Source organism: Stegostoma tigrinum, chromosome 24 (assembly GCF_030684315.1).
Source record: "Stegostoma tigrinum isolate sSteTig4 chromosome 24, sSteTig4.hap1, whole genome shotgun sequence".
NCBI classification, from domain to species: Eukaryota; Metazoa; Chordata; class Chondrichthyes; order Orectolobiformes; family Stegostomatidae; genus Stegostoma; species Stegostoma tigrinum.
This window is the reverse complement of record NC_081377.1, coordinates 5666971-5691393: the sequence shown is the minus strand read 5'-3', so window position 1 is coordinate 5691393 and position 24423 is coordinate 5666971. Positions and strand designations below refer to the sequence as shown.

Here is a 24423-nt window from a genome sequence, read left to right as displayed (position 1 = left end):
GGTAAACACGGAGGAGAAACACTTACTGAGGACCTTGTCCATCTCCTGCGGTTCCACACATACATGTCCGCTTTAGCCCTTGAGGAGCCCTATTCTTTCTCTAGTTATTCTTTTTCCTTTAACATACTGAAAGAATTTCTTTGGATTCACCCTAATCGTCTCAGCTAAAGCTCTCTTGTGCCCCCTTCTTGCCCTCCTGATTCCCTCCTTCAGTAAACACCTGTATCCCCTATGAAACTCCTTGATCCCAGCTGCTTGTACCTGAGCCATGCCTCCTTTTTCTGGTCAAAGCCTCAATATCTCTTGTCAACCAGGGTTCCCTACTCCTGCCAACCTTGCCCATAACCCTCACAGGAACATATAGACTTTGAACTCTAGCTGTCACAGTTTTAAAGGCCTCTTACTTGCCAGACGTCCCCTGGCCTGCAAACAAACTATTCCAGTCAACCCCTGCAAGTTTCTAATTTCATCAAAATTTGCTATGCCCAAATTTTGAAATTGAGCCTGTGGACCAGTTTTGTCCTTTTTCATAACTGTTTTAAACTTAATAGAACAATGGTCACTGATCTCAAAGTGCACCCCCACTGTCACCTGTCCTGCCCTTTTTCCCAAGAGTAGCTTGAGTTTTGCCCCTTCCCGAGTATGTCCCGCTCTATACTGCTTGAGGAAACTTTCCTAAACATTTTTAACAAATTCAACTGAAATTCCCCACTATAACAACCCTATTTCTCTTGCACATCTCCACAGTCTCCCTGCATATTTGTTCCTCTAATTCCCGTTGACTATTTGGGGGCTGATAGTACAACTCCCCCAACAACATCACTATCCTTTCTTATTTTGTAGCTCCGCCCACAATCCCTCACTGGATGATCCCTAAGTGATTTTATCTGTGACTACTGTTGTGATACTCCCTTCAATCAAAATGCAATTCCCTCTCCCCTCTTTTCCCTACCTCTGTCCCACCTAAAGAACCTGTACGTTGGCATATTAAACTGCCTGTCCTGGCCCTCCCTTAGCCTTGTTTCTGGAATGGCTATCCATGCCCTGAGTTCATCGGCCTTACCTGTCAGTCTTCTTGCATTGAAATAGATGATGCAATATAATCTAACAGGCATTCCTCGCTCCCTGTCCTGTTCCAGGTTGACCTTTTTCAGTCAACTTGTGTTGAGATGTTATTACCTTTTGAAGCAGGTGGGACTTGAATCCAAGCCTCCTGCCTCAGAGGTAGGGGTACAATCACCTCAAAATCGCCTTAATTTCGTAGGGTAACATTCTTGGCTGAACCATCTTCAGCTGTATCATCAATGATCTTCCCTACATCATTAGGTCGGAAGTGGAAATGTTAACAGATGATTTCACAGTGTTCCAGCACCATTTGTCATTCCTCAGATACTGAAGTAATTCCATGTCCAAATGCACGTATCCGGACTGACAGGTGGCAAGTTACAGTCATGCCACACAAGTGCCAGATAGTAACCATTACCAACAAGAGAGAATCTAACAACCATCCCTTGACATTGAACAGCATTTCCATCACTGAATCCTCCAATATCAAAATGATGGAGTTTAACATTGACCAGAAACAAAATTGGATAAGCTATAAAAATACTGTGGTTACACAAGCAGTTGAGAGTATGTTAGGAATTTTGCAGTGAATAACTCATTTCCTGCCTCCCCAAATCATTGTCATCACCTGCAAGGCCCAAGTCAGGGATGTGTTGGAGTATTCTCCATGGAATATTGTGTGAATGAGAGCAGTTCCAACAACACTCAAGAAGTTTGACATCGTCCAGGCCAAAACAGCCCACTCGTTGGCACCACGTTTGTATTCACCCTCCGGCAACCAATACACAGGAGCAGGAATATGCCCTGTCTACAAGGTGCAGAAATTCAGCAAGGCTGCTTAGACAGTACCAAATCCACTCCAAGCCAATCACCACACTGACTTAGAAATATATTACCATTCCTTCAGTGGAATCCTGGAACTTCCTTTGTACAGCACTGTTAATGTATCTATACCAAATGACCTTTAGCAGTTCAAGGAGGCAGGTTGGTACCATGTTCTCAAGAGTAACTAGGAATGGGAAATAAATGCTGGCCCAAACCCTTGAATGAATTGTAGAATTATTCATTGTTCCAAATGATGATCTGAAGGTCAACAATGTCAGCACACACAGACTGTTGCCACTGGGGTGTCTTCCTGCGTCAGACTGACTGAAGTCTGTTTTCTGAAACCAATGAGAGAGATTCTGAAATCTTTGGGAGCCCTTTACGAGTGGTGATGACACCTTTGAGTGTCTTCGACTTGCACACTTTGGATGAGAGAGGTTTCAGAGAAAGAGAGAAGGTAAAAGGCAGTTGTTCCTCTGGAAAGTTATCTCAGAATGTTTATGTTCAGAATTCAGTCGCTTTATCACACCCATGAGACTGGGATCATGTGACCTCTTTGTTAAAGTATTGTAGACTGGTTTTCTCCATCCAAACACCTCTTTCCTAATGGATACAATATTGTTGTATCCAGTATCTTTTATTTTGGAAATGTGATTTTCAAATGTTAAGACAGATGTACGTTGGCTCAATCAGCAGTATTATAGATTGCTATTTGGGTCTCACATCTTTGTGACATCTTATAGCAGTTTATAATAACCTTGTTCCTTACCAACCACTTAACCTGCTTTTTACACTCCCACCGAACCCCTTCCATTATGTAAGCCTCTTAGATGACCTAGGCTAGGCTGTATCCAAGTTTCAGACTCTCACTTCAACTTAGTTACCTCAGTTGGGTCTGCTGTGGTACACAATGCTTGTTCGTGTACCTCTCATTACATTCATTTTTATTTCATAGAAGAAGCTTTTTACTTCTGGTTCCATTTTCCTGTCCATCTCTCCAATTAATTTCTCCACTCTGGTGGCTCCACATCAGTTTCTCCTACTTATGCCCTAACCATTATAATGCATAAAATATTCTCCTTTATCTTGGACTTGCATGTTGGTATCTAAGCCTTGACTAAATCTTGACACTCTGACAACAACTCTTTCTCCTTCTTTGGCATTCTGCCTGACTGCACTATTCTATTTGTGCCTCTGCACTGTGAAGGTAGTTTTGACCTGAGCTGGACCGCTGTGCTCAGCCTTTCATCATATTTCTCTCACATTATTTCCTTCATGTACCATGTTGTGAACATGTTTCCACCAGTTGCTCAACCTAACCCTCCAATTAAGCTATTTATTGAATAGTTTTACCAGCTACTGGAACAGACAACTAACAGGACTGTTTCTGCCCAATGTTTCATTATGCTTAAAACCTTCTGTATCTTTCACTTCTTCCACCTCTTATTACACCCTGAAAAATCTTGATCCAATCCAGCATTTTTCTAACTTCCTGTTCTTTGGAATCTAACTATCAACTGCCCATACTCTGCAAGTTCTTATCAAACTCCTTCAATACTAGTTTCTGATCACCCAGCTTTCCTTTCTTGCCTGTATATTCAGTTATTGGCAACATTTTCTGTCTTTCACTAATTTTTAGTCCAAAGCTGTCCTTGCTATTTGTTTAAAAAACACAACCATGAACTATTTCAAGGTAGGCAGCCTTAGAAAAGGCTTCGCAAACTATTTATTTTGTAAAAACATCCATTGTGTCCTGTGAAGGTTTTGTTCAGTACTTTCGCAAGTTTTGAGAGAGTGTTATTTCCACCCTTGAAAGGTTATAATTTGGTTTTGCACCTCCAAATCCTCTGTCATGCTCGCCTGCATGTTTGATTTGTACTGTATTTGGTTTAAGTGCCTGATGCCTGAGAAGAATGTCCAAGTTAGGTCAGAGGAAACTTTAAAATGTAGTAAAGGAAACCTGTCTATTTCAGCACTTCTCACAGTTGAGAGTAAATTGAACTTAATTGCACACTAAATAGAGTAACTCATTGATGGTTTTTTTTGGAAAAAAATCCTGATCAATCTGTAGGAGAAGTGGATTTAAAGTTTGTGGAAGAAAATATTTTACACAAACTCTGTTATTGTCTTTAACAGGTTTGGAATCATCACACTCCGATCTGTTGCTGGCATTAACATTCCCTAAGAAGCAATATTCATCAACTACCTTCAGGAAGCCTTATGAATGTAGAAGTAGTACTGATAGGTACCTTCAGGAAAACAAATATAGACAAAAATGCACTGAAAACATCAACAAAGAGCACCTTTCTGACCACCCTTCAGCTAAATGGGGAGCCCAAACAAGCACCCTGCCAATGTTACCCATCTTGCCCTTCACCCAACCAAGGGTGTGTAAAGACAAGCCATCAGATTTGCTGTCTGGGAACCTGTTGTCCAGTGAAGAACAATCCTCTTCTACTGACTTAGCAAATAACTTTGCTGTTGAGATATTTCAGTCCTCCTACGGTCAAGATCAGGTGTCACATGGGATAGAAAACATGTTTGGAGCTTCTGCTTTTCTGGGTGAATGGGCGAATGATGGACAAAGTGAGGACATTGTCACAAATGAACAAGACAATCATTGGAATGATGCAGGGAAGGAAAGTGAGAGCATGACAAAAACTAAAATGTTCAACATTGAAACAAACCTGTTAGCTCATTTTAAGCCAGCAGACATCTTAACCGAAAACTTTCTACTCAGTGAGACCCGATTGAATTCAGCACTTCTACAAGAAGTAGAGCCAAAGATAGAAGGGAATGAACCAACAAATGAACAAGAGGCTGATGGAGCTGTGAGTGCCCAGTACACACAAGATATGCAAACCTATATTAAAGAACTGGATAAATTATTCACTAATGTTCCAGTGAGCACCTTTTCACAACATGAAGATTGTAACCATCTGCGCTCCACAATCTCTTGCTGCGCTGAAGTTTTGAACCATCTTCTATCTGCTGGTGACAACAGTCGAGTCACTGAGCTTCAGATCCAAATGGATCCATATGGAAATCGATGTAACGCCACAGCAAGTCGGGAAAGTTCTGAACATATTCCTCAATCTGATGATCCACTTCCATTGCACTCAGCTCAGACACCCAATAACTTTCAACATTTTGGCCACAGTGGAATCATGACTCTAGAGCCTAGTGTTCACTTTCCTGATTTGCTAGCTAATGAAGTGACAATGGAACAAGTAGAGGCTCCATTTCAAAATGGATCAACTTTATCCCTTCAGGTTTAATTCTTCTCATGATCAAACAGGAATAGATGCAAAGTCACACCAACCTCCAAGGCAACATTTGTTCTCTCCCTATTGTCTCATAATGCATCGCCATTATACAGATATACATGTGGACATGCATAAGATCCAACAGTGCTCTCAGGAGTTCTGAAATGCTGCAGTGATTGAGTCTCATAACGCCCAAGAGTGCACTTTAGCAGACAGAATCTTGAAAAATGCGATCGTAAAGCCATTGGATGGGTCAACTGAATAGATTTGGTAAAAATCTTTTAGTGAATGAAAGGGGAACATAATATTGAAAGAATAGGATACAAAATGCACAGCAGAATCATGTGTTAAATGGGATTGCAATAATACGAGGTAGGCAACAGAAATCACTGGCTAAAAGCTTTATGGCAAGCCATTTTCAGTAATACTGATGTACTGAGCTGGTCTGTCTCTGTTGCAATGGCAGATTTTAGTAGCTAAACCATGTCTCTTGAAAATGTTCCATTTCAAGACCTGGTATTATCATTAAACTCAAATTTGATCTTAGAAAGAGAGATTCTCAACAGAATAAGAGAGTTTCATTGGCAGGACTGCCAAGAAAAAGAAGCCATGAGATTTAAATAATAATTAGGGGAGATTTGATGGTAGTGCTAGCTCCTTAATAGTTAAGCTTGTCTAGTGTTTTCAGATTTCTTTTTGTTTAAAAGGCAATGTTATTTTGAAGCTTGCCTGACTAGTGTAAATTATGTCAAAGGAGATTGAGACAGTTGAAAGCATATATTTGGTAAAATTTCAGTTTTTGGTACACTGCAGGTGTGTCAAATCCTTCTGGGAATAAAGAAAGAAAGAAAAGTAAGTGGAGGGAAGGTGTGAGAATGCTTCTAGCTGGTGTAGAGGCTTAAATTCAAAATCCAGATACATCACAGATGTTGAGCTAGCCTTTGTGAATTTTCTTTTGAGAATGTTTTCCTGGATAGAGAACAAGTCAGTATGTTTTTATTTGAATTCTTCTTTGAATAAAAACATTCTGCTTTTTCTTTTAAATAGGTAGATATATTTGAATACCTGTGTTTTGAGTTTGATATTTTAATTGTTTTTAAACAAATACAGGAAGTGTTAGAAGTCCTAAGCGCACTTCTGTTGTTGCTCCTTAATTTGTTCTTGCAATTTCATCTGTCCTGTGAAAATAGGTTTCAGGCTAAGCATCACTTACTCCTGGACTAATGTGAAATATGCTCACAGTACTTTCACCACTTGATGACATTGAGATGTTTTCCACAAGTAATTCAAACCCATGCAGGGACGGACCATTGGCAAATTTCCATATTTTTCCAGGCAATCCCGCCTCACTTTTCACAGGCTACCACTGCTGATTACGTTTCTCCAATGGAACAAGGTTCCAAGGTTTAACAGACAAATAAGCCACACTTAGTTTAATCAGTTTATAATGAAGAAGTTAATTATTTACCCATCTAGGCGCATGAGTTTATATGAGCAGTTGTTTTTATGAGCATGCAAATGTTCTTATATTGGTAAGCGTCTGTGCATATGTTTGACAGTGAGGTAACATGCATGTGTTTGAATGAGAGACAGTGTGTATGAGACATTGTGCAAGAGTGAGAGGTTGTGTGAGTGTATGTATTTGTTGGAGTCTCTGTCTGCAAAGGCAGGTGTAAGAGAATGACTGACAAGTACTTTCAGTGGCAGAGCTAAAATGTGTAACAGACCATGTGTTTCTTTCACAGTGGTTTTGAAATACATTTTGATGTGGATCTAGGAATGCTGGATCTTTGTTTATTGCTATTATTTTTAAAACACCACTGTTTATTGTTTAATGTGTGCATGCTTTATGAAGAGTTTTAAATGGAAAGTATTACAAAGTAGAAAGACTTTATTGTTTATCCTGTGCTGTTTAAGGAGCTGTCACTCATTCGTAAGAGTACAGTTTTTCCTTCATTTTTCTTTACTGACCATCTGATTTAAAAAGAGCTATATATCCTCCAGTCTGAGTATTCATTCTATTTTTCTGGGAATCCTGAAAGCTATGAATGACCCAACTGATGCAATGGTCAGAAGTAGCAAGCAGAAATCTTAGGATGTCATTTAGACGAAGTCAGATTCCAGAACTCTTCTGTTTTCAAGATATTTCTGTTTTAATTATGTCATTTCCACCATTATTTTATAAAGAAAAGTGTAACAATTTATAAGCAACCACATTGTACATTGATTTGTCAAACAGTGACACCAAATCAGATCACACCTGGAAACAAGGTAGTTGTTCAAGCTGCAAGATAGAAAGGGAATCTGGAAATGCTACAAGTGTAGGATCTGTCAGTACCAGAAGTCGGGCTCATCCTCCAGCAAGTCCAGTTGTTAAACTCTTAGCCTAACCACAGTGAGAAAATTGTTTACTGCTGACTTAGATGGATTATCTTTAGAAACAGATTTCACGGGAGAGGTGGAAATAACTAATTGTAGATACCCCTCCTGTTGTGCTTGCTTTCAACAAGTTCAGTTCTTTCCAGTAATGCTTCCTTTTTACCAGAAAATGATCAACACCTCTGTGATTAAGCACACTATTTTTTTTGCTATTGCTGTTTAATTGTAATTCCTGCAGAACTGCTCTATCTCTTTACATTGTTAACTCAGATTCTGGGTTGTGGTCTGTAGTAAAATTTTGTAGATGTACAGCATTGTTATTCTGAATGAGAAATCCTTCAGAACACTAAGCTTTTAGCTTCCTGTTTTTATTTTGGCAAACTGGTGACAGTTTGGACAGACAGTTAAGCCTTTCAAGTTTTGTAAAGAATACAAAAATGGAGCTGATAAGCATTTGTGGAAAGAGAGCATTAATATATAGAGAGAAAAAAAATAATCAAGCAATCGGTCATAAAACTCACTTAATCATTTATTGTGTGCCAGAATTACTGGTTCCTGAGCACATTTCTGATCAGGTAGTTAGATTTTGTTTCTGGGAAAACAGTGAATATTTGACATGTAACTGTGTAGTGCAGGGTAAAGAACGTATTTTAATTTATCATTTCCATACCATGTGAATACAAATATGTAATTTGAAGCTATGATTTTGGAATTGGATTAGAAATAAATGCAGAACTCATTGCACATTAATTTCTGCTTGTTTTTATGAATAGATAGAACTTCCAGTACAGAAACAGGCCATCAGATCTCCACTGCATATGAACCAGCTCTCACCTTATTTCAACTGATCTGTTATTTGAGAAGTACCCAGCTGAAATGATGCTGAGTTTTCATTTTCTTGGTAATTGTAAAGTAGTCAGAGACAGGAAATAACTACCTCATGAAGGTTACAGCTTAAACCATACACCCTCGAAGAAATGGCACCACCAGTAATGCAATATTTATTCCATGTAAATTCAATCATGCTGCACCTCCCTACAGAGGCTTTTACAGGTCACCAAATCTAAAAACTTGCCACCCCACCAACCTCCAGATACAACGCATCATCCTCTGACACTTCCACCATCTGCAATCCGACCCCACCACCAAAGACATTTTTCCGTCCCCACCCTTGTCTGCTTTCTGGAGGGACCACTCTCTCCGTGACTCCATTGACTGCTCCACACTCACCTGCAACCCCACCACACCCGGCACTTTCCCCTGCAACTGCAGGAAATGCTACACTTGCTCCCACACCACCTCCCTCACCCCCATCCCAGGCCCCAAGAAGACTTCCCACATCAAGCAGATGTTCACCCGTACATCTGCCAATGTGATAAACTGCATCCGCTGTACCCCTTGTGGCCTGCTCAACATCGGGGAAACCAAGCAGAGGCTTGGGGATCACTTTGCAGAACACCTACGCTCTTCGCAATAAACAACTGCACGTCTCAGTCATGAACCATTTCAACTCCCCCTCCCATTCCTTAGATGACATGTCCATCCTTGGCCTCCTGCAGTGCCACAACGATGCCACCTGAAGGTTGCAGGAACAGCAACTCATATTCCGCTTGGGAACCCTGCCGCCCACTGGTATCAATGTGGATTTCACAAGCTTCAAAATCTCCCCTCCCCCCACAGCATCCCAAAACCAGCCCAGCTCGTCCCCACCTCCCTAACCTGTTCTTCCTCCTGCCTATCCCATTCTCCCACCTCCAGCCGCACCTCCATTTCTTACCTATTAACCTAATCTCGCCCCCTTGATCTGTCTGTCCTCCCTGGACTGACCTATCTCCTCCCTACCTCCCCACCTACACTCACCTTTCCTGGCTCCATCTCCGCCTCTTTAACTTGTCTGTCTTCTCCTCTATCTGTCTTAGATCCACCTTCCCCTCTCTTCCTATTTATTTCAGAACCCTCTCCCCCTCCCCCTTTTCTGATGAAGCGTCTAGGCCCAAAACGTCAGCTTTTGTGCTCTGAAGATGCTGCTTGGCCTGCTGTGTTCATCCAGTTCCAAATTTTGTTATCTTGGATTCTGCAGCATCTGCAGTTCCCATTATCTCTGATACAAGATCAAAATCTTACCAGCATATTGAAAGTGACATGTTCAATACATACACAGATTATCAGACTTTGTTCTGGGTGACATGGCATTTTCAAATTCTGGCTGGCAATTTGTCAAGCTACTGGAACAATTAAACTGAGAAATACAGGTGGAAATTAAGGCAGCTGTCTTCTGTGACCTTGAAGAAGTCAACAATGTTAGGTACAGCTTGACACATAAAAGAAGTTGCATCCATATAGCACTTTTGTTAACAGAAGACTTCTCAAATACTTTGCAACTCATGAAGTACTTTTGGTATAGTCTTTACCTTAATAGTATAAACTCAACAACCAATATACACACAGCAAGCTCTCACAAATATGCTAATAATGACCAGATAATATTTTCTGGTAATGTTGATAGAGGGATAAATTTTGGCAAAACAAGGTAAAATATCTCCCTTGCTGCTCTTTGAATTAGTGTCCTGGAATCTTCTACACCTACCTGAGAAGGCAGTAAGTCCCACAAATTAACATTACCCCACATCTGACACTGCAGCACTTCTTTGGTACTGCAAGGGAACATTAGCCTTGATTTTTGAGCTCACGTTCGAAACTGTGATTTAAATATGGAACCTTGTGACTCAAGCAGGAGAGTGCTACCAAATGAGCTGTGGCAGACATTAAAATATGTCTTGCAACTAATTCACAGCCATCTCCATCCAAATGTCAAGCTTAAAATTTGTTTATACATGTAAATATGATACTGGTATTTTCTTTGATGAAAACCCCACCACAAAGCCCCTTCCATGGATGTCCACCTTGAAGGAGTCGTCCTCCTCCCTCTAAATAGACTTCAGTGGATCTCTCTCCCACTGCAACCCACAGGTGACCTCCTCAGCCCTGAAGCTCTTTTGACCACATACTGAAACAAAACCCATTACTACAGCTGCATCTGCTTCCTCAGTACCTGTCTATGCAACTAGCTCATCCGCCATGGATTCCAAACAATGTTCAGACCATCCCAATTTGGACCACACCATGACATCTGTTATCTATGGTGCACCCAGAGCCTGCTGAAAAGCACCAGCATCGTATCTCACCACAGTCAGCTCTACTGCAGCTTTGAGCCCCTCTTTCCCAGACCTGGAAGGGACCTGTAATGTTTTCCTTTCTACACCGGATCCAAACCCTCAACAAATGCTTTTTCTCTGCCCTATCGAACATAACAGATTGTTAGTACACCAAATTTGCTCATGCTTAGCTCCTCCTCCACTTCCCTAAACCCCAACCCTATTCATAACCTCCTTAATTCACCCGACGCCATTAACTCTGTGGTCACCTTGGCCACTCCTCTTGACGTCAACACTACCAACAACGTTGCCAATGCCACTGACAATGCCACTTTCACTAATGCTGCTGACCATATCCGTACTTCCGATTCGGCACACGTGACTGTTCCCATACATACCCAGTCCAGAGACTGTCTCCATCCTCACTCCCAGCTCCAGCTGTACACATAGCCCCAGCCTCAAGTCCTGCCAGGTATTCATCACCCCCCCAGACCTCCCTGTCACTGAGGATGAACAGTTAGTCCTTAGCAAAGTGCTCACCTTCATTCCCCTGCACCCACACATCAACGAATTCTGTACATACCCAGATGTCAAACTCTCTTTCCTCTGCCTCGGAACCTAATTCTTTGACAGACAGTCTAACCTACACTCTGTGGACTCCTTCTCCCACCGCTAACACATCCCACCCCACCACCCCAAGTCCTACCTTCCCGCAACCTCTTCATCTCCAACTGCCATCATAACATCAAGCGCCTGAACCTCTCCACACCTCTCACTGACTCCAACCTCTAACCCACAGAAGGCGCAGCCCTCCGCTCCAACCCCAACCTCACCAACATGGTGTACTGACCTCTACCTTGCTGAGGGCAGGTGTCAACTCTCTGAAACCAACTCCTATCACCCTCTCAATTTTGACCCCGCCCCTGATCTCCAAACCATTGCCTCTCAGACCATCAATAGCCTTGTTACCTCAGGAAATCTTCCACTCATAGCTTCCAACCTCATTGTTCTGCAACCACACACCAGCCATTTTTATCTCCTTCCCAATATCCACAAACTGGACTGCCCCAGCCAACCCATTGTCTTTGTCTGGTCATGCCCCACTGAACACATCTCCGCGTATCGCGACTATTTTCTCCTCCAGGTCCAGAAACCCCCTCAGCTACATTCGGGACAATAGCCATGCTTTCACCTCCTCCAAGATATTCAATTACCTGGCCTCCAACACTTCATCTTCACCATGGACACCAGGTCTGTGTACACCTGCATCTCCCACTCAGATAGCCTAGAAGCTCTGCACAGGTCCAATCAGTACCCCCCTCCACACACGCGCACACACACACACACTTTCCCACTTGACAGAACTTGTCCTTACCTTCAGCAACTTTCCTTTATCTCCACCCACTTCCTACAAACTAAAGGGGTGGTTATGGGCACCTGCATGGATCCAAGCTATGCCTGCCTCTGTAGGATACGTGGAACAGTCCCTCTTCCGCAGTTACACTGCCACCATCCCTCGCCTCTTCCTCCACTACATTGATAACTGTATCGGTGCTGCCTCGTGCTCCCATAAGGAGTTTGAACAGTTCATCAACTTCACTAACACCTTTCATCCCAACCCCTCATTCTCCTGGACCATCTGCAATACCTCCCTCCCCTTCCTGGACCTCTCAGTCTCCATCTCCAGAAACCATCTCAGCACCTACATCTATTTGAAACCCACCAATTCCTATACCTTTCTTGATGACACCTCCTGTCACCCACCTCTTGCAATGTGATTGTGACTCCCAATTCCTCCGCATCCACTCCCCAAGATGCAGCGTTCCACTCCCGGACATCACAGATGTCCTGCTACTTCAAGAACCCCTTTCTGGTGCTTCACAATGCCCTCAACCACATCTCTTGCATTTCCTACACTCCTGCCCTTAAACTCCCTCCCCCCAACAAAAATAAAGACAGAATCCCCCTTGTCCTCACGTACCACCCCACCAACCTCTGCATACAGCATATCATTCTCCACCCCTTTCACCACCCGCAATCCGATCCCACCACCAAAGAGGCATTTCCTTCTCCAATCCTATGTGCCTTCAGTGGGAAGCACTCGCTCCGCGAATCCCTTGTCCACTCCATACTCCCCACCAACCCCACCACTCCCAGCATCTTTCTCTGCAACAACAGGAGGTGCTACACCTGCCCCTACACCTCCCCCCTCACCTCTGTCCCAGGCCCCAAACAATCTTTCTAAATCAGACAGGGATTCATTTGTACATACTCCTATCTGGTCTACTGTATCCATTGCTTCCCGATGTGGTCTCCTCTACATCAATGAGCCCAAGCACAGACTCGGTGACCAATTCATGGAGCATCTGCACTCTGTATGCTATAATCACCAACACCTTCCAGTTGCCAACCATTTTAACACCTCCCTTCCAACTTCATTGGTGACATGTTCGTCCTGGGCCGTCTTCAGAGCCACAATGATGCCACATGTGAATTGGCAGAACGACACCTCACGTCCCATCTCAGGAGTTTACAGCCCAATGGCCTCACCCTCGAATTCGCCAGTTTCAAAGTCTCCCCACCCCCTGGCCTCATCCCATGTCCAATACTCCCTCGCATTCCTGCCTCATTGACCAGACACAACCTGTCAATTTTCCTTCTCACCTATCCTTCCCACCCTGTCCATGATCTATCTGCACAACCCCCTACCTGCATCTGCCTAACCTCATCCCTCCTATCTTCCTCCAGCTCCACCCCTCCAATTATTTCTGAGCTCCATTCCCCCGCCCCCAGTACTAATGAAAGGTGTAAACCCAAAACATCAACTTTCCTGCTCCTCTGATGCTGTTTGACCTGCTGTGTTCTTCCAGTTCCACTGTATTGACTGACTCCAGCATCTGCAGTTCTTGCTATCTCCTACTAAGGGTTCTGCAGTTTGCTGTATATCTTGCTCCTGCATTAGATCTCCCAAAATGCAACCCTTTGCATTTCTTTGGATTAAACTCTATCTGCCATTTATCCACCTTATCTCCATCCTGCTGTATCATTTGGCAATCCTCTTCACTGTTCACAGTTCCCCAACTATTTGTCTCATCTATTAACTTACTCGTCAGGCTACTTGCATTCTCTCCCATTCATTTATGTACATTACAAATAACAGGGTACCAGCACTAATCCCTGTCGAACACCATTGCTCATGGATGTCCAGTCAGAAAAATACCCTTCACCGCTACTCCCTGTTTTAAATGATTAAGCCAGTTTTGTATCCGTCTTACCAGCTCACCACAGATCCATTGTGACTTCACCTTTTGTAACAGCCTGCTAAGAGTGACTTTGTCAAAGGCCTTGTGAAAGCCTGTTTAGACAACATCTACTGCTTGACCCTTATCAATCATTTTTGTCATTTTGTTGACAAGCTCAATCAAGTTTATTAGACAGGACCTTCACTGTACAAAGCCCTGTTGATCGACCCTGTCAGACCCTGCTTATGAATATGTGGAGGCTACTGCTAAAATTGGGAGAGCTGTCTCTCAGCATTGTGAAGCAATAGCCTGCTATAGTCAGTTATATCCTGCATAGAGATAGCAGAGCCAGCAAGAGGGAAAGAGTTGCTCAGAGTCCTCTACATTGACTTCAGGCCATGTGAAGTCTCATTGTTGATTGCCACATCACGTATTTGCTTATGAATCAATATTCCCCCATGCTGAACATCACTTGGAAAATGGACTGAAATGGTAAGGTTGCAGAATCTATTCTAGATAGGGACTTCAATGTCCATTACCAAGAGCAATATCATTACTGTGTGAGCTGGCTGAGTCCTAAAGGAATTAGCTGTCAGACTGTGTCCTGCAAAAGAAGAGCAAGGACCTAGCTATTAGGGAAAAAGAACACATTTGAAATGATCACAATCAATTAGTTGGATGATACCATTGACCATAATGAACTAGACTAGTCACATAAGAACTATGGCTACAAGAGAAGGTCCAATGCTAGTGATCTTGTTAGGAGTCAAGTAACTCACTTCTGATTCCAAAAAGCCTGTCCATCATGTACAAGTCACAAGTCAGGAATGTAAGGAATACTCCCCACTTTCCTGGATGGGTGCAGCTCCAATAACACTCAACATGTTTGACACCATCCATAAACAGTGACTGTCTCCACAATTGACACACAGTAGCAGCAGTGTGTACTACCTACAAGATGCACTGCAAAAATTACCGAAGCTCCTCAGGCAGCACCTTCCAATCACTATTTACTGTTCATAGATCAGCAGGTATAGGGGAGCACCGCTCTCTTCAAGTTTCGTCCAAGTCACTCACTCACCTGACTTGGAAATATATTGTCATTTCTTCAGTATTGCTAGATCAAAATCCTGGAACACACTCTCTAACGGCATTCAGTGTACCATTGCCAAATGGGCTGCAGTGTTTTAAGAAAGTGGCTAACCACCTTTTCCAGGGTAACTAGGGATGGGCCATAAGTACTGACCCAGCCAGCAATGCCCCCATCCTGTCCGCTATTGCTCTTCAGGGAAGGCAATCTGCTATCCTTAGCCATCTCGGCTGGTCTATATGTGACTTGTAACCCATTGTCATGACTGGGATTAACTCCCTTCTATAGACTAGAATGATAATCAAAATGGATGGACAACATCGTATCAACCATTGAACTGGATGTGACCAGCAGACACAGCCTAGTCAATCCTGCAAAGTCCTCCTCACTAACCTTGATGGACTTGTATCAAAATCAGTAGATTTGAGCCACAGACTAGTCAAGCGAAATCTGACATAGTCATATTTACTGAATCTTAAGGTAGATGGTGCAAGAATCAACAAGGAGAGATGCTGAATCTCACATTGAATTTACGTAAAACAGATATCTCTGCCCATGATTGGTGACCACCACCCAGGCCCTTGTAGATGAAGTACTCTCTTCAAACTGAAAACACACACCACTGGATTGCATGAAATAGTATCTCAATTGTAAAGTTACAAGATAATTATGTTGTGGGATTATAGGTTTAAATTTAGTTTAAATGTGACCTATTCATATTCTGCTTAACTGTAAGCCTGGGTAATTTGATGTCGAGAGATTGAAGGAATTTTTTTATGTTGTGACAGGGAAGAGGACAGAAGTGACAGACTCCTCTAAAAATCCATGAGCAATGGCGAATTCCGTGTCCGAGTCTACAGGAAGGTCACACACATGGACCAAATCCTTAAGTTCAACAGCAACCACCCCCAGACACAAACAGAGCTGATTCACACTGCAACAGCCCAGAACTCCGGAGAATGGAGAATGAACACCTACACACAAAGTTTTCACTGACAGTGGATACCCAAGAAGTTTCATTCACAGACGCCCACAAAACAAACAATAGTCAGAGGACACAATGCAAAGGAAGACACAAGGAATGTTACCCTGCATCAAAAATATATCAGAAATAATTACCAGACTCCTAAGGCCACATAAGATCATGATTGCACACAAACCTACAACAACACTGCGCCAAATGTTATCATAGACTAAAGATCCTCTACTGCCAGTAAACATAACCAATGTGATATACAGAATACCATGCATTGAGTGCAATAAACATTACATTGGACAAACAGGGAGGAAATTGACAACCACAATACATGAACACCAGCTGGCAATGTTCACTTGTCTCAATACGTACAGACAATGAGTTTAACTGGGGCAAAGTGACTGTACTGGGACAAGCAAACACCAGACATGCAAGGGAATTTCTGGAAGCCTGGTTCTCAACACAGGATTCCATTAACAAACAGGTAGAAATAGACCTCGTATACAGACCGCTGCTAAAACAACAGAACCGGAAGCGACAAGACCATCACATCAGGGAATCATATAAATCTGGAAGGAAGCAGAACACCAACATTTTGATTAGAGGTTGCACTGCTGATGTTGCCTAGATCATCAAGAGATAGGCAGTAATTTGTATGATTTTTTTTCTGCAGCCAAGAGCGAGACAGAAAGCAAGAGATAAGGCAAAAAAAATCCAGCACTTGAACCAGAGAAATCTATTTTAAAAACAGAATGTGAGTGAGAACTCATGCTCAAATTGAGGTGACTAAGTTTATGAGGATTTAAAGGAACCTGGAAGGTTCACCTAGCCTGGCTGGAAGGAAGACTTTGCAGAGTAACCCTCAGCATAAACAGTGAAGGTCTTTTCTGTGATCAAACTTTATTCAGCTGGATAAGTAAAATTGGAGCAAGAAAGCATGATTTGAAGATAATTTTTTGGCTACCTCCTGGACATGTAACTGTCCAAAAGTGTAATGTATAACCACAATGAGAAATTTTCAGTCCTGCTAAGTGTAAAAAAGGGGGTTTTGTTTTATGTAGTGTAAGTTACCCATTAAAAGGAAATAGTATTCGGTCGGTGGATATCATCACCATTTTGGTCAATAAGAGTTTTGAAACATGAACTGTTAACTAGAAATTCAATTTTCTTTCAAATAGTTATTGGTCTCTATAGCAGTAGGATAGGTTCAGGACAAATCTAGCAATTAAAAAATGGGCATCCATGAGACGCAGTAGAAAATCAGCAGTGGAATTGTATTCAACCACAATCCGTAACATCAATTCTCAGCATATCCCTTACAACAAGCCAAGGAATTAAGCATAGTTCAACAAGGAATGGAGGAGATCATGCCAAGAGCAGCACTAGGAACTCCTAGAAACAAAATGCCAACCTGTTGAAGTTACAATGCAGGACAACATACATCCTTAATAATGATACCAGAATACCATTGACAGAGCTACAACTGAGTGCTTACTCCCAGATATGGCAAGAAGTGCAGATGCTGGAGTCAGAGATAACACAGCGTAGAGCTGGATGAACACAACAGGCTAGGTAGCATCAGAGGAGCAGGTAAGGCAGGGCCCTACTTCAGAAATGGGGAGGGGGAAGGAAGCTCTGAAATAAATAGAGGAGGGGTGGGGATGGGGAAGGTAGGTGGCATGGTGATAGGTAAGTGCAGGTAGGGAGTGGCGGGGATTGGTCAGTGAGGTGGGACGGGTGGATAGGTGGGAGAGAAGATGGACAGGTTGTGTCAGGTCAAGGAGGCAGGGATGAGAGGGAGGGTTGGACATGGGATGAGGCCAGGGCTGGGGAGATTTTAAAACTGGTGAATTCCATGTGTAGGATATTGGGCTGTAGGCCCCCAAGGCAGAATATGAGATGCTGCTCCTCCAGTTTGTGGGTGGTGTCTTGTGATACTGGAGGAGGCCCAGCATGGACATGCCACCCCGGGGAGTGGAGGGGGAGTTAAAATGTTTGACAACTAGAAGGTGTTGTTGTTTATCATGTACAGAGCGCAGATGCTCTACAAAACGGTCTTCCAGTCTCCATTTGGTTTCACCGATGTAGAGGAAGCCACATTGGGAGCAGTGGATGCAATAGACCACATTGATGGATATGCAGGTGAACCCCTGTCTGATATGGAAGGATTGTTTTGTACCTTGAATGGAGGTGAGGGGGGAGGTGTAGGGGCAGGTGTGGCACTTCCTGTGGTTACAGGAAAAGGTGCCGAGGATGGTGGGGTTAGTGGGCTGTGTGGAGCGGACTAGGGAGTCTCTTACAAAGCGCAGATGCTCTACAAAATGGTCTCAGAATCTATGCTTGGTTTCACTGATGTAGAGAAGGCCAAATCGGGAGCAGCAGATGTAGCATGCTTCTGATGCCACTGTTGTCACTTCCGCTCATGAGACAGTCTCTGCCCCCACACCAAGCTACCAGCTCCATACCCAACTCCAGCCCCTAGCCCTGCTGGGTCTTCACTATCACCCCAGAACACCCCCTCACTGAGGACAAATGATCCATCCTCAGCAAAGGACTCACCTTCATTCCCCTCCATGGACACACCAATGAATACTGTTCACGTTTGGATGTCAAACACTTCTTTCGCCAACTCTGCCTCCGCGCCTATTTCTTTAACCGTGAGTCTAACCCGCCCTCTACAGACCCCTTCTCCTGCCTCAAAAACACCTCATCCTCCTGGACACCACCCCAAGGCCTCCTACCCTCCCTCAACCTCTTCAATTCCGACTGTCATTGCAACATCGATCACCTCAATCTCTCCATCCATCTCACTCATTCCAACCTGTCCTCCATGGAACGTGCACCCCTCTGCTACCTCTGCTCCAACCCTAACCTCACCATCAAACCCGCAGTAGTGGTATGGTGCACTGTCCTCTACATTGCTGTGGCCAGGCGCTAACTCTCTGACACCTTCTCCTACCGCCCCTTTGATCATGACCCCAATCCTCACCACCAAAACATCATCTCCCAGATCATCCATAACCTTATCATCTCAGGTGACCGCCCACCCACAGTCTCCAACCTAATTGTTCCCCAACCCAGCACCGTCCATTTCTATCTCCTTCCCCAAATCCACAAACCTGACTGTCCCGGCCAACCGATCGTCTCTGCCTGTTCCTGCCCCATTGAACTTATCTCTGCTTACTTTGACTCTGTTTGTTCCCCCCGGTCCAGGAACTCCCCTGGTGTCCAGGACACCATCCACACCCTCCACCTGCTCCAAGACTTCCAATTCCCTGGCCCCCAACATGTTATTCACAATGGACTTCCAATCCCTGTACACTTGTATCCCCCATGCAGATGGCCTAAAAGCCCTCTGCTTCTTCCTCTCCCGCCAGCCCAACCAGTCCCCCTCAACCAACACCCTCATCCACTTAACCGAATTCATCCTTACCCTTGATAACAATGTGTGGGGCTGGATGAACACAGCAGGCCAAGCAGCATCTCACGAGCACAAAAGCTGAGGTTTTGGGCGGAGACCATTCATCAGAAAAGGGGAATGGGGAGAGGATTCTGAAATAAATAGGGAGAGAGGGGGAGGCGGACTGAAGATGGATAGAGGAGAAGATAGGTGTGGAGGAGAGTATGGGTGGCAAGGTAGGGTGGGGATAGGTCAGTCCAGGAAGGACGGACAGGTCAAGGGGGCGGAATGAGGTTAGTAGGTAGGAAATGGAGGTGCAGCTTGAGGTGGGAGGAGGGGATAGGTGACAGGAAGAACAGGTTAGGCAGGCTGGGACGAGCTGGGCTGGTTTTGGGATGCAGTGGGGGGAGGGGAGATTTGAAGCTGGTGAAATCCACATTGATACCATTGGGCTGCAGGGTTCCCAAGCGGAATATGAGTTGCTGTTCCTGCAAACTACAAGTGGCATCATTATGGCACTGCAGGAGGCCCAGGATGGACATGTCCCTAAGGAATGGGAGGGGGAGTTGAAATAGTTCACGACTGGGAGGTGCAGTTGTTTACTGCAAAGCAGTCCCCAAGCCACTGCTTGGTTTCCCCAGTGTAGAGGAAGCCACACCGTGTACAGCAGATGTGCAGGTGAACGTCTGCTTGATGTGGAAAGTTGTCATGGGGCCTGGGATGGGGGTAAGGGAGGTGTTGTGGGGGCAAGTGTAGCATTTCCTGCGGTTGCAGGGGCAAGTGCCGGGTGTGGTGGGGTTGGAGGGGAGTGTGGAGCGGACAAGGGAGTCGCGGAGAGAGTGGTCTCTCCAGAAGGCAGACAAGGGTGGGGTGGGAAAAATGTCTTTGGTGGTGGGGTTGGATTGCAGATAGCGGAAGTGTTGGAGGATAATACGTTGTATCCGGAGGTTGGTGGGGTGGTATGTGAGGATGAGGGGGATTCTCTTTGGGCGATTATTGCAAGGGCGGGGTGTGAGGGATGAGGTGCGGGAAATGTGGGAGACACGGTCGAGGGCATTCTTGACCACTGCGGGGGGGGTAGTTGCAGTCCTTGAAGAATGAGGACATCTGGGATGTGCGGGAGTGCAATGTCTCATCCTGGGGGCAGATGCGGCTGAGGCGAAGGAATTGGGAATAGGGGATGGAATTTTTTCAGGAAGGTGGGTGGGAGGAGGTGTATTCTAGGTAGCTGTGAGAGTCGGTGGGCTTGAAATGGACATCGGTTTGTAGATTGTTGCCTGAGATAGTCCTCACATACCACCCCACCAACCTCCGGATGCAACGCATCATCCTCCGACACTTCCGCCATTTACAGTCCGACCCCATCACCAAAGACATTTTTCCCACCCCACCCTTGTCTGCCTTCCGGAGAGACCACTCTCTCCGCGACTCCCTTGTCCGCTCCACACTCCCCTCCAACCCCACCACACCCGGCAGTTTCCCCTGCAACCGCAGGAAGTGCTACACCTGTCCCCACACCGTCTCCCTCACCCCCATCCCAGGCCCCAAGATGACTTTCCATATCAAGCAGATGTTCACCTGCACATCCGCCAATGTGGTATACTGCATCCACTGTACACAGTGTGGCTTCCTCTACATTGGGGAAACCAAGCGGAGGCTTGGGGACCGCTTTACAGAACACCTACACTCGGTTCGCAATAAACAACTGCACCTCCCAGTCGCGAACCATTTCAACTCCCCCTCCCAATCCTTAGACGACATGTCCATCCTGGGCCTCCTGCAATGCCATAATGATGCCACCTGTAGGTTGCAGGAATAGCAACTCATATTCTGCTTGGGAACCCTGCAGCCCACTGGTGTCAATGTGGATTTCACCAGCTTCAAATCTCCCCTCCCCCCACTGCATCCCAAAACCAGCCCAGGTCGTCCCAGCTTGCCTAACCTGTTCTTCCTGTCACCTATCCCCTCCTCCCACCTCAAGCCTCACCTCCATTTCCTACCTATTAACCTCATTCCGCCCCCTTGACCTGCCCGTCCTTCCTGGACTCACCTATCCCCTCCCTACCTACCCACTCATACTTTCCTCCCCACCTATCTTCTCCTCTATCCATCTTCAGTCCGCCTCCCCCTCTCTCCCTATTTATTTCAGAATCCTCTCCCCATCCCCCTTTTCTGATGAAGGGTCTCGGCCTGAAACGTCAGCCTTTGTGCTCCTGAGATGGTGCTGAGCCTGCTGTGTTCATCCAGCTCCACACTTTGTTATCTTGGATTCTCCAGCATCTGCAGTTCCCATTATCTCTCATCCTTACCCTTTACAACTTCTCCTTAAACTCCTCGTAGTTCCTACAGAAGAATAGGGTGACCATGGGAACCCACATGGGCCCAAGCTATGCCTGCCTCTTTGTACGATATGTGGCACATTCCCTTTTCAGCTGTTACACTGGCCCTAATCCCCACGTCCTCCATGACATTCTGCATGAATGTGATCCCCTACTCCCAATTCCTCCACCTCCACTGTGTCTGCTCCTAAGCTGAGGCGTTCCATTCCCAATCATCCCAGATGTCGTCTTGTTTCAAGGACCGTAAACTCCCCCCTCTTGTGATTGAAAATGCACTCAACCACATTTCTTGCATGTCCCGCACTTCTGCCCTCAGACGCCTTCACCAACAAAAATAAAGACAGAATCCCCTTTGTCCTCACATATCACCCCACTAGCCTCCGTATCCAAAGTATCATTCTCGGCCACTTCTGCCACCTACAATCTGACCCACAACCAAAATCTCTTTGGAGAGAACCAAAGAGATTTTCTCTCCCCACCCCTATCTGCCATTTGTCGGGACCACTCTCTCCGTGACTTCTTAGTCCACTCCACACTTCCCACTAATCCCACCACTCCTGACACCTTTCTCTGCAACCACAGGAAGTGCTACACCTGCCCCTTCACCTCCCCCTTCACCTCCATCCAAATCCCAAAACAAACGTTTCACATTAGACAGGAGTTCACCTGCACATCCTTCAGTGTGGTCTACTGTATCCACTTCTCCCAATGTGGCCTTCTCTACATTTGGTGAGAGGAGACCGTTCTGTTTTGCATCTGCGCTCTGTTTGTGACAAACGACAACACCTTCTGGTTGCCAACCATTTTAACTCCCCCTCCCACTCGCTGGGTGACATGTCCATTCTGGGCCTCCTCCAGTGCCACAATGACGCCAACCACAAACTGGACGAGTAACACCTCATAATCCACCTCAGGAGCCTACAGCCTGATGACCTAAACATAGAATTCATCAATTTTAAAATCTCCCCACCCCTGTCCTCATCCCATGTCCAATCCTCCCTCTCATCCTCACCTCCTTGACCTGACACTACGTATCCATCTTTTCTCCCACCTATCCACCCCTCCCATCCCACTGAACAATCCCCCACAACTCCCTATCTGCACTCACCTATCACCATCCCACCTACCTTCCCCAGCCCCAACCCACCTCCCTCTATTTATTTCTGAGCTCCCTGCCCCCTTCCCTAATCTGAAGAAGGGTCCTGGCCTGAAAGTCAACTTTCCTGCTCCTTTGAAGCTACCTGACCTGCTATGTTCCTACAGCTCCACTATGCACTGTAGAATGCTTAAACCTGTTATCCGGGCACATCTAATCATGAATCATGGTTCATAATGAAGCAAACTGGAGCGGCTTCCCAGCTCTTATACTGAAGCTGTGCTGCAGTACTAGCCCCACCTCTAACCAAACATTTCCAGTGGAGGTAGAAAGCTGGCATCTACCTGACAAAGTAAAAGTACCCATATATATCCTGTTCACTTAAAGCATGATCAGAAAGGCCACAGCCTTGACTGTATTTCTCTCTCCATAGTGGCTCCCTAACCTGCTAATTGTTTTCTGCTTTTATTTCAGGGTTCCAGAATTTAGAGTATTTTGCTTTTGTTTTGTTGCAGCTGTATAAATAGCTCATGGGAAAGGGCCAGTAGTTAGATATTCTATCATGAATAACATATCTTTTGATTTCCCAAAGCCTGTCTGTCATCTGCAAGGCACAAGACAGGAGTGTGAATGAGTGCTACTCCAACAACACTTTGAGAAGCTTGACACCATTCAGGACAAAGCAGTAAACTTGCTCAGGACCCCATTCATTAGTTCAATCATTCAATTTCTTCCCACCCCAATGGCAGCAGCATACACTGTATGCAAGATTGGCTGCAACATCACAAGGCTGTTTTGACAGCACCTTCTGAACCAACAACCTCCACTGAGAAGAATAAGGGGAGAGGAATAAGTGCGTGGGAAAACCATCACCTAAAAACTCACCTCCGAATCACCCACTGCAAGTTAGAAATACACCACTATCCCTTCACCAGGTCAAAGTCCTTGCATTCAGCCGCTAACCACACTATGGGAATTCGTGGACCACACAGCAGCAGCAGGTCAAGAAGACAACTCACCACTACCTTCTCAAACACAGTTATTGATGGACAATACGCATTGGTTACGTCAGTGACACCCATATCTCAGAGACAAATAAAAATAACATGGTGGGCTTTATTGAGTCACTTTTTGGCCTGTTCTTTCCTAAGTTTGGCGCTGGATTGGTCTGGCTTGTTCGCCCAACTGCTGTTGTCTGTTTTTAACACAGGACTGGAATTATGTAGAACCTGATCTTTATATTTTGCAAATAATTCTTAGGAGAAGTCAATGAAGTGAAAGATTGGCTGGAATGTTCTGAGGAGGTTCAGAGTACACTCACCTGACAAACTGGTTCAAGCCAGTCAGTGTTGACACAGTGACAGAATAACAACTTCATGTGCTGTTCATGTGTGTCGGTGAGATCTGACAGGGAGGGTGGTTAGAAATAGTTTTACATCCTTTATGTGATAAAAATCTAGGCTGCCGAAACCATAGTGTTGGTTCCAACAATCTGTACCTCTATATACAGTTACAGGGGGATTAACTCAATCTGTTTTTATCTTTCTCTGATAAAGCAAGTTCTAGATACAGGAAGCAATGGGCAATATG

The 24423-nt window shown here is 44.8% G+C and overlaps 1 protein-coding gene across 2 annotated transcripts in view; it reads left to right on the top strand.

Annotated features, from left to right (window-relative positions):
• Positions 1-6088, top strand: part of LOC125465154 (PHD finger protein 3-like) — a 44296-nt gene extending 38208 nt beyond the window's left edge. For both annotated transcript variants that reach the window (XM_048558357.2, XM_048558358.2), the window contains exon 6: positions 4027-6088. In XM_048558357.2, the coding sequence (XP_048414314.2) occupies positions 4027-5168 (1142 nt within the window). In that variant the 3' untranslated portion in view covers positions 5169-6088. The remainder of the gene's footprint in view (positions 1-4026) is intronic.
• Positions 6089-24423: the final 18335 nt, after the last annotated feature.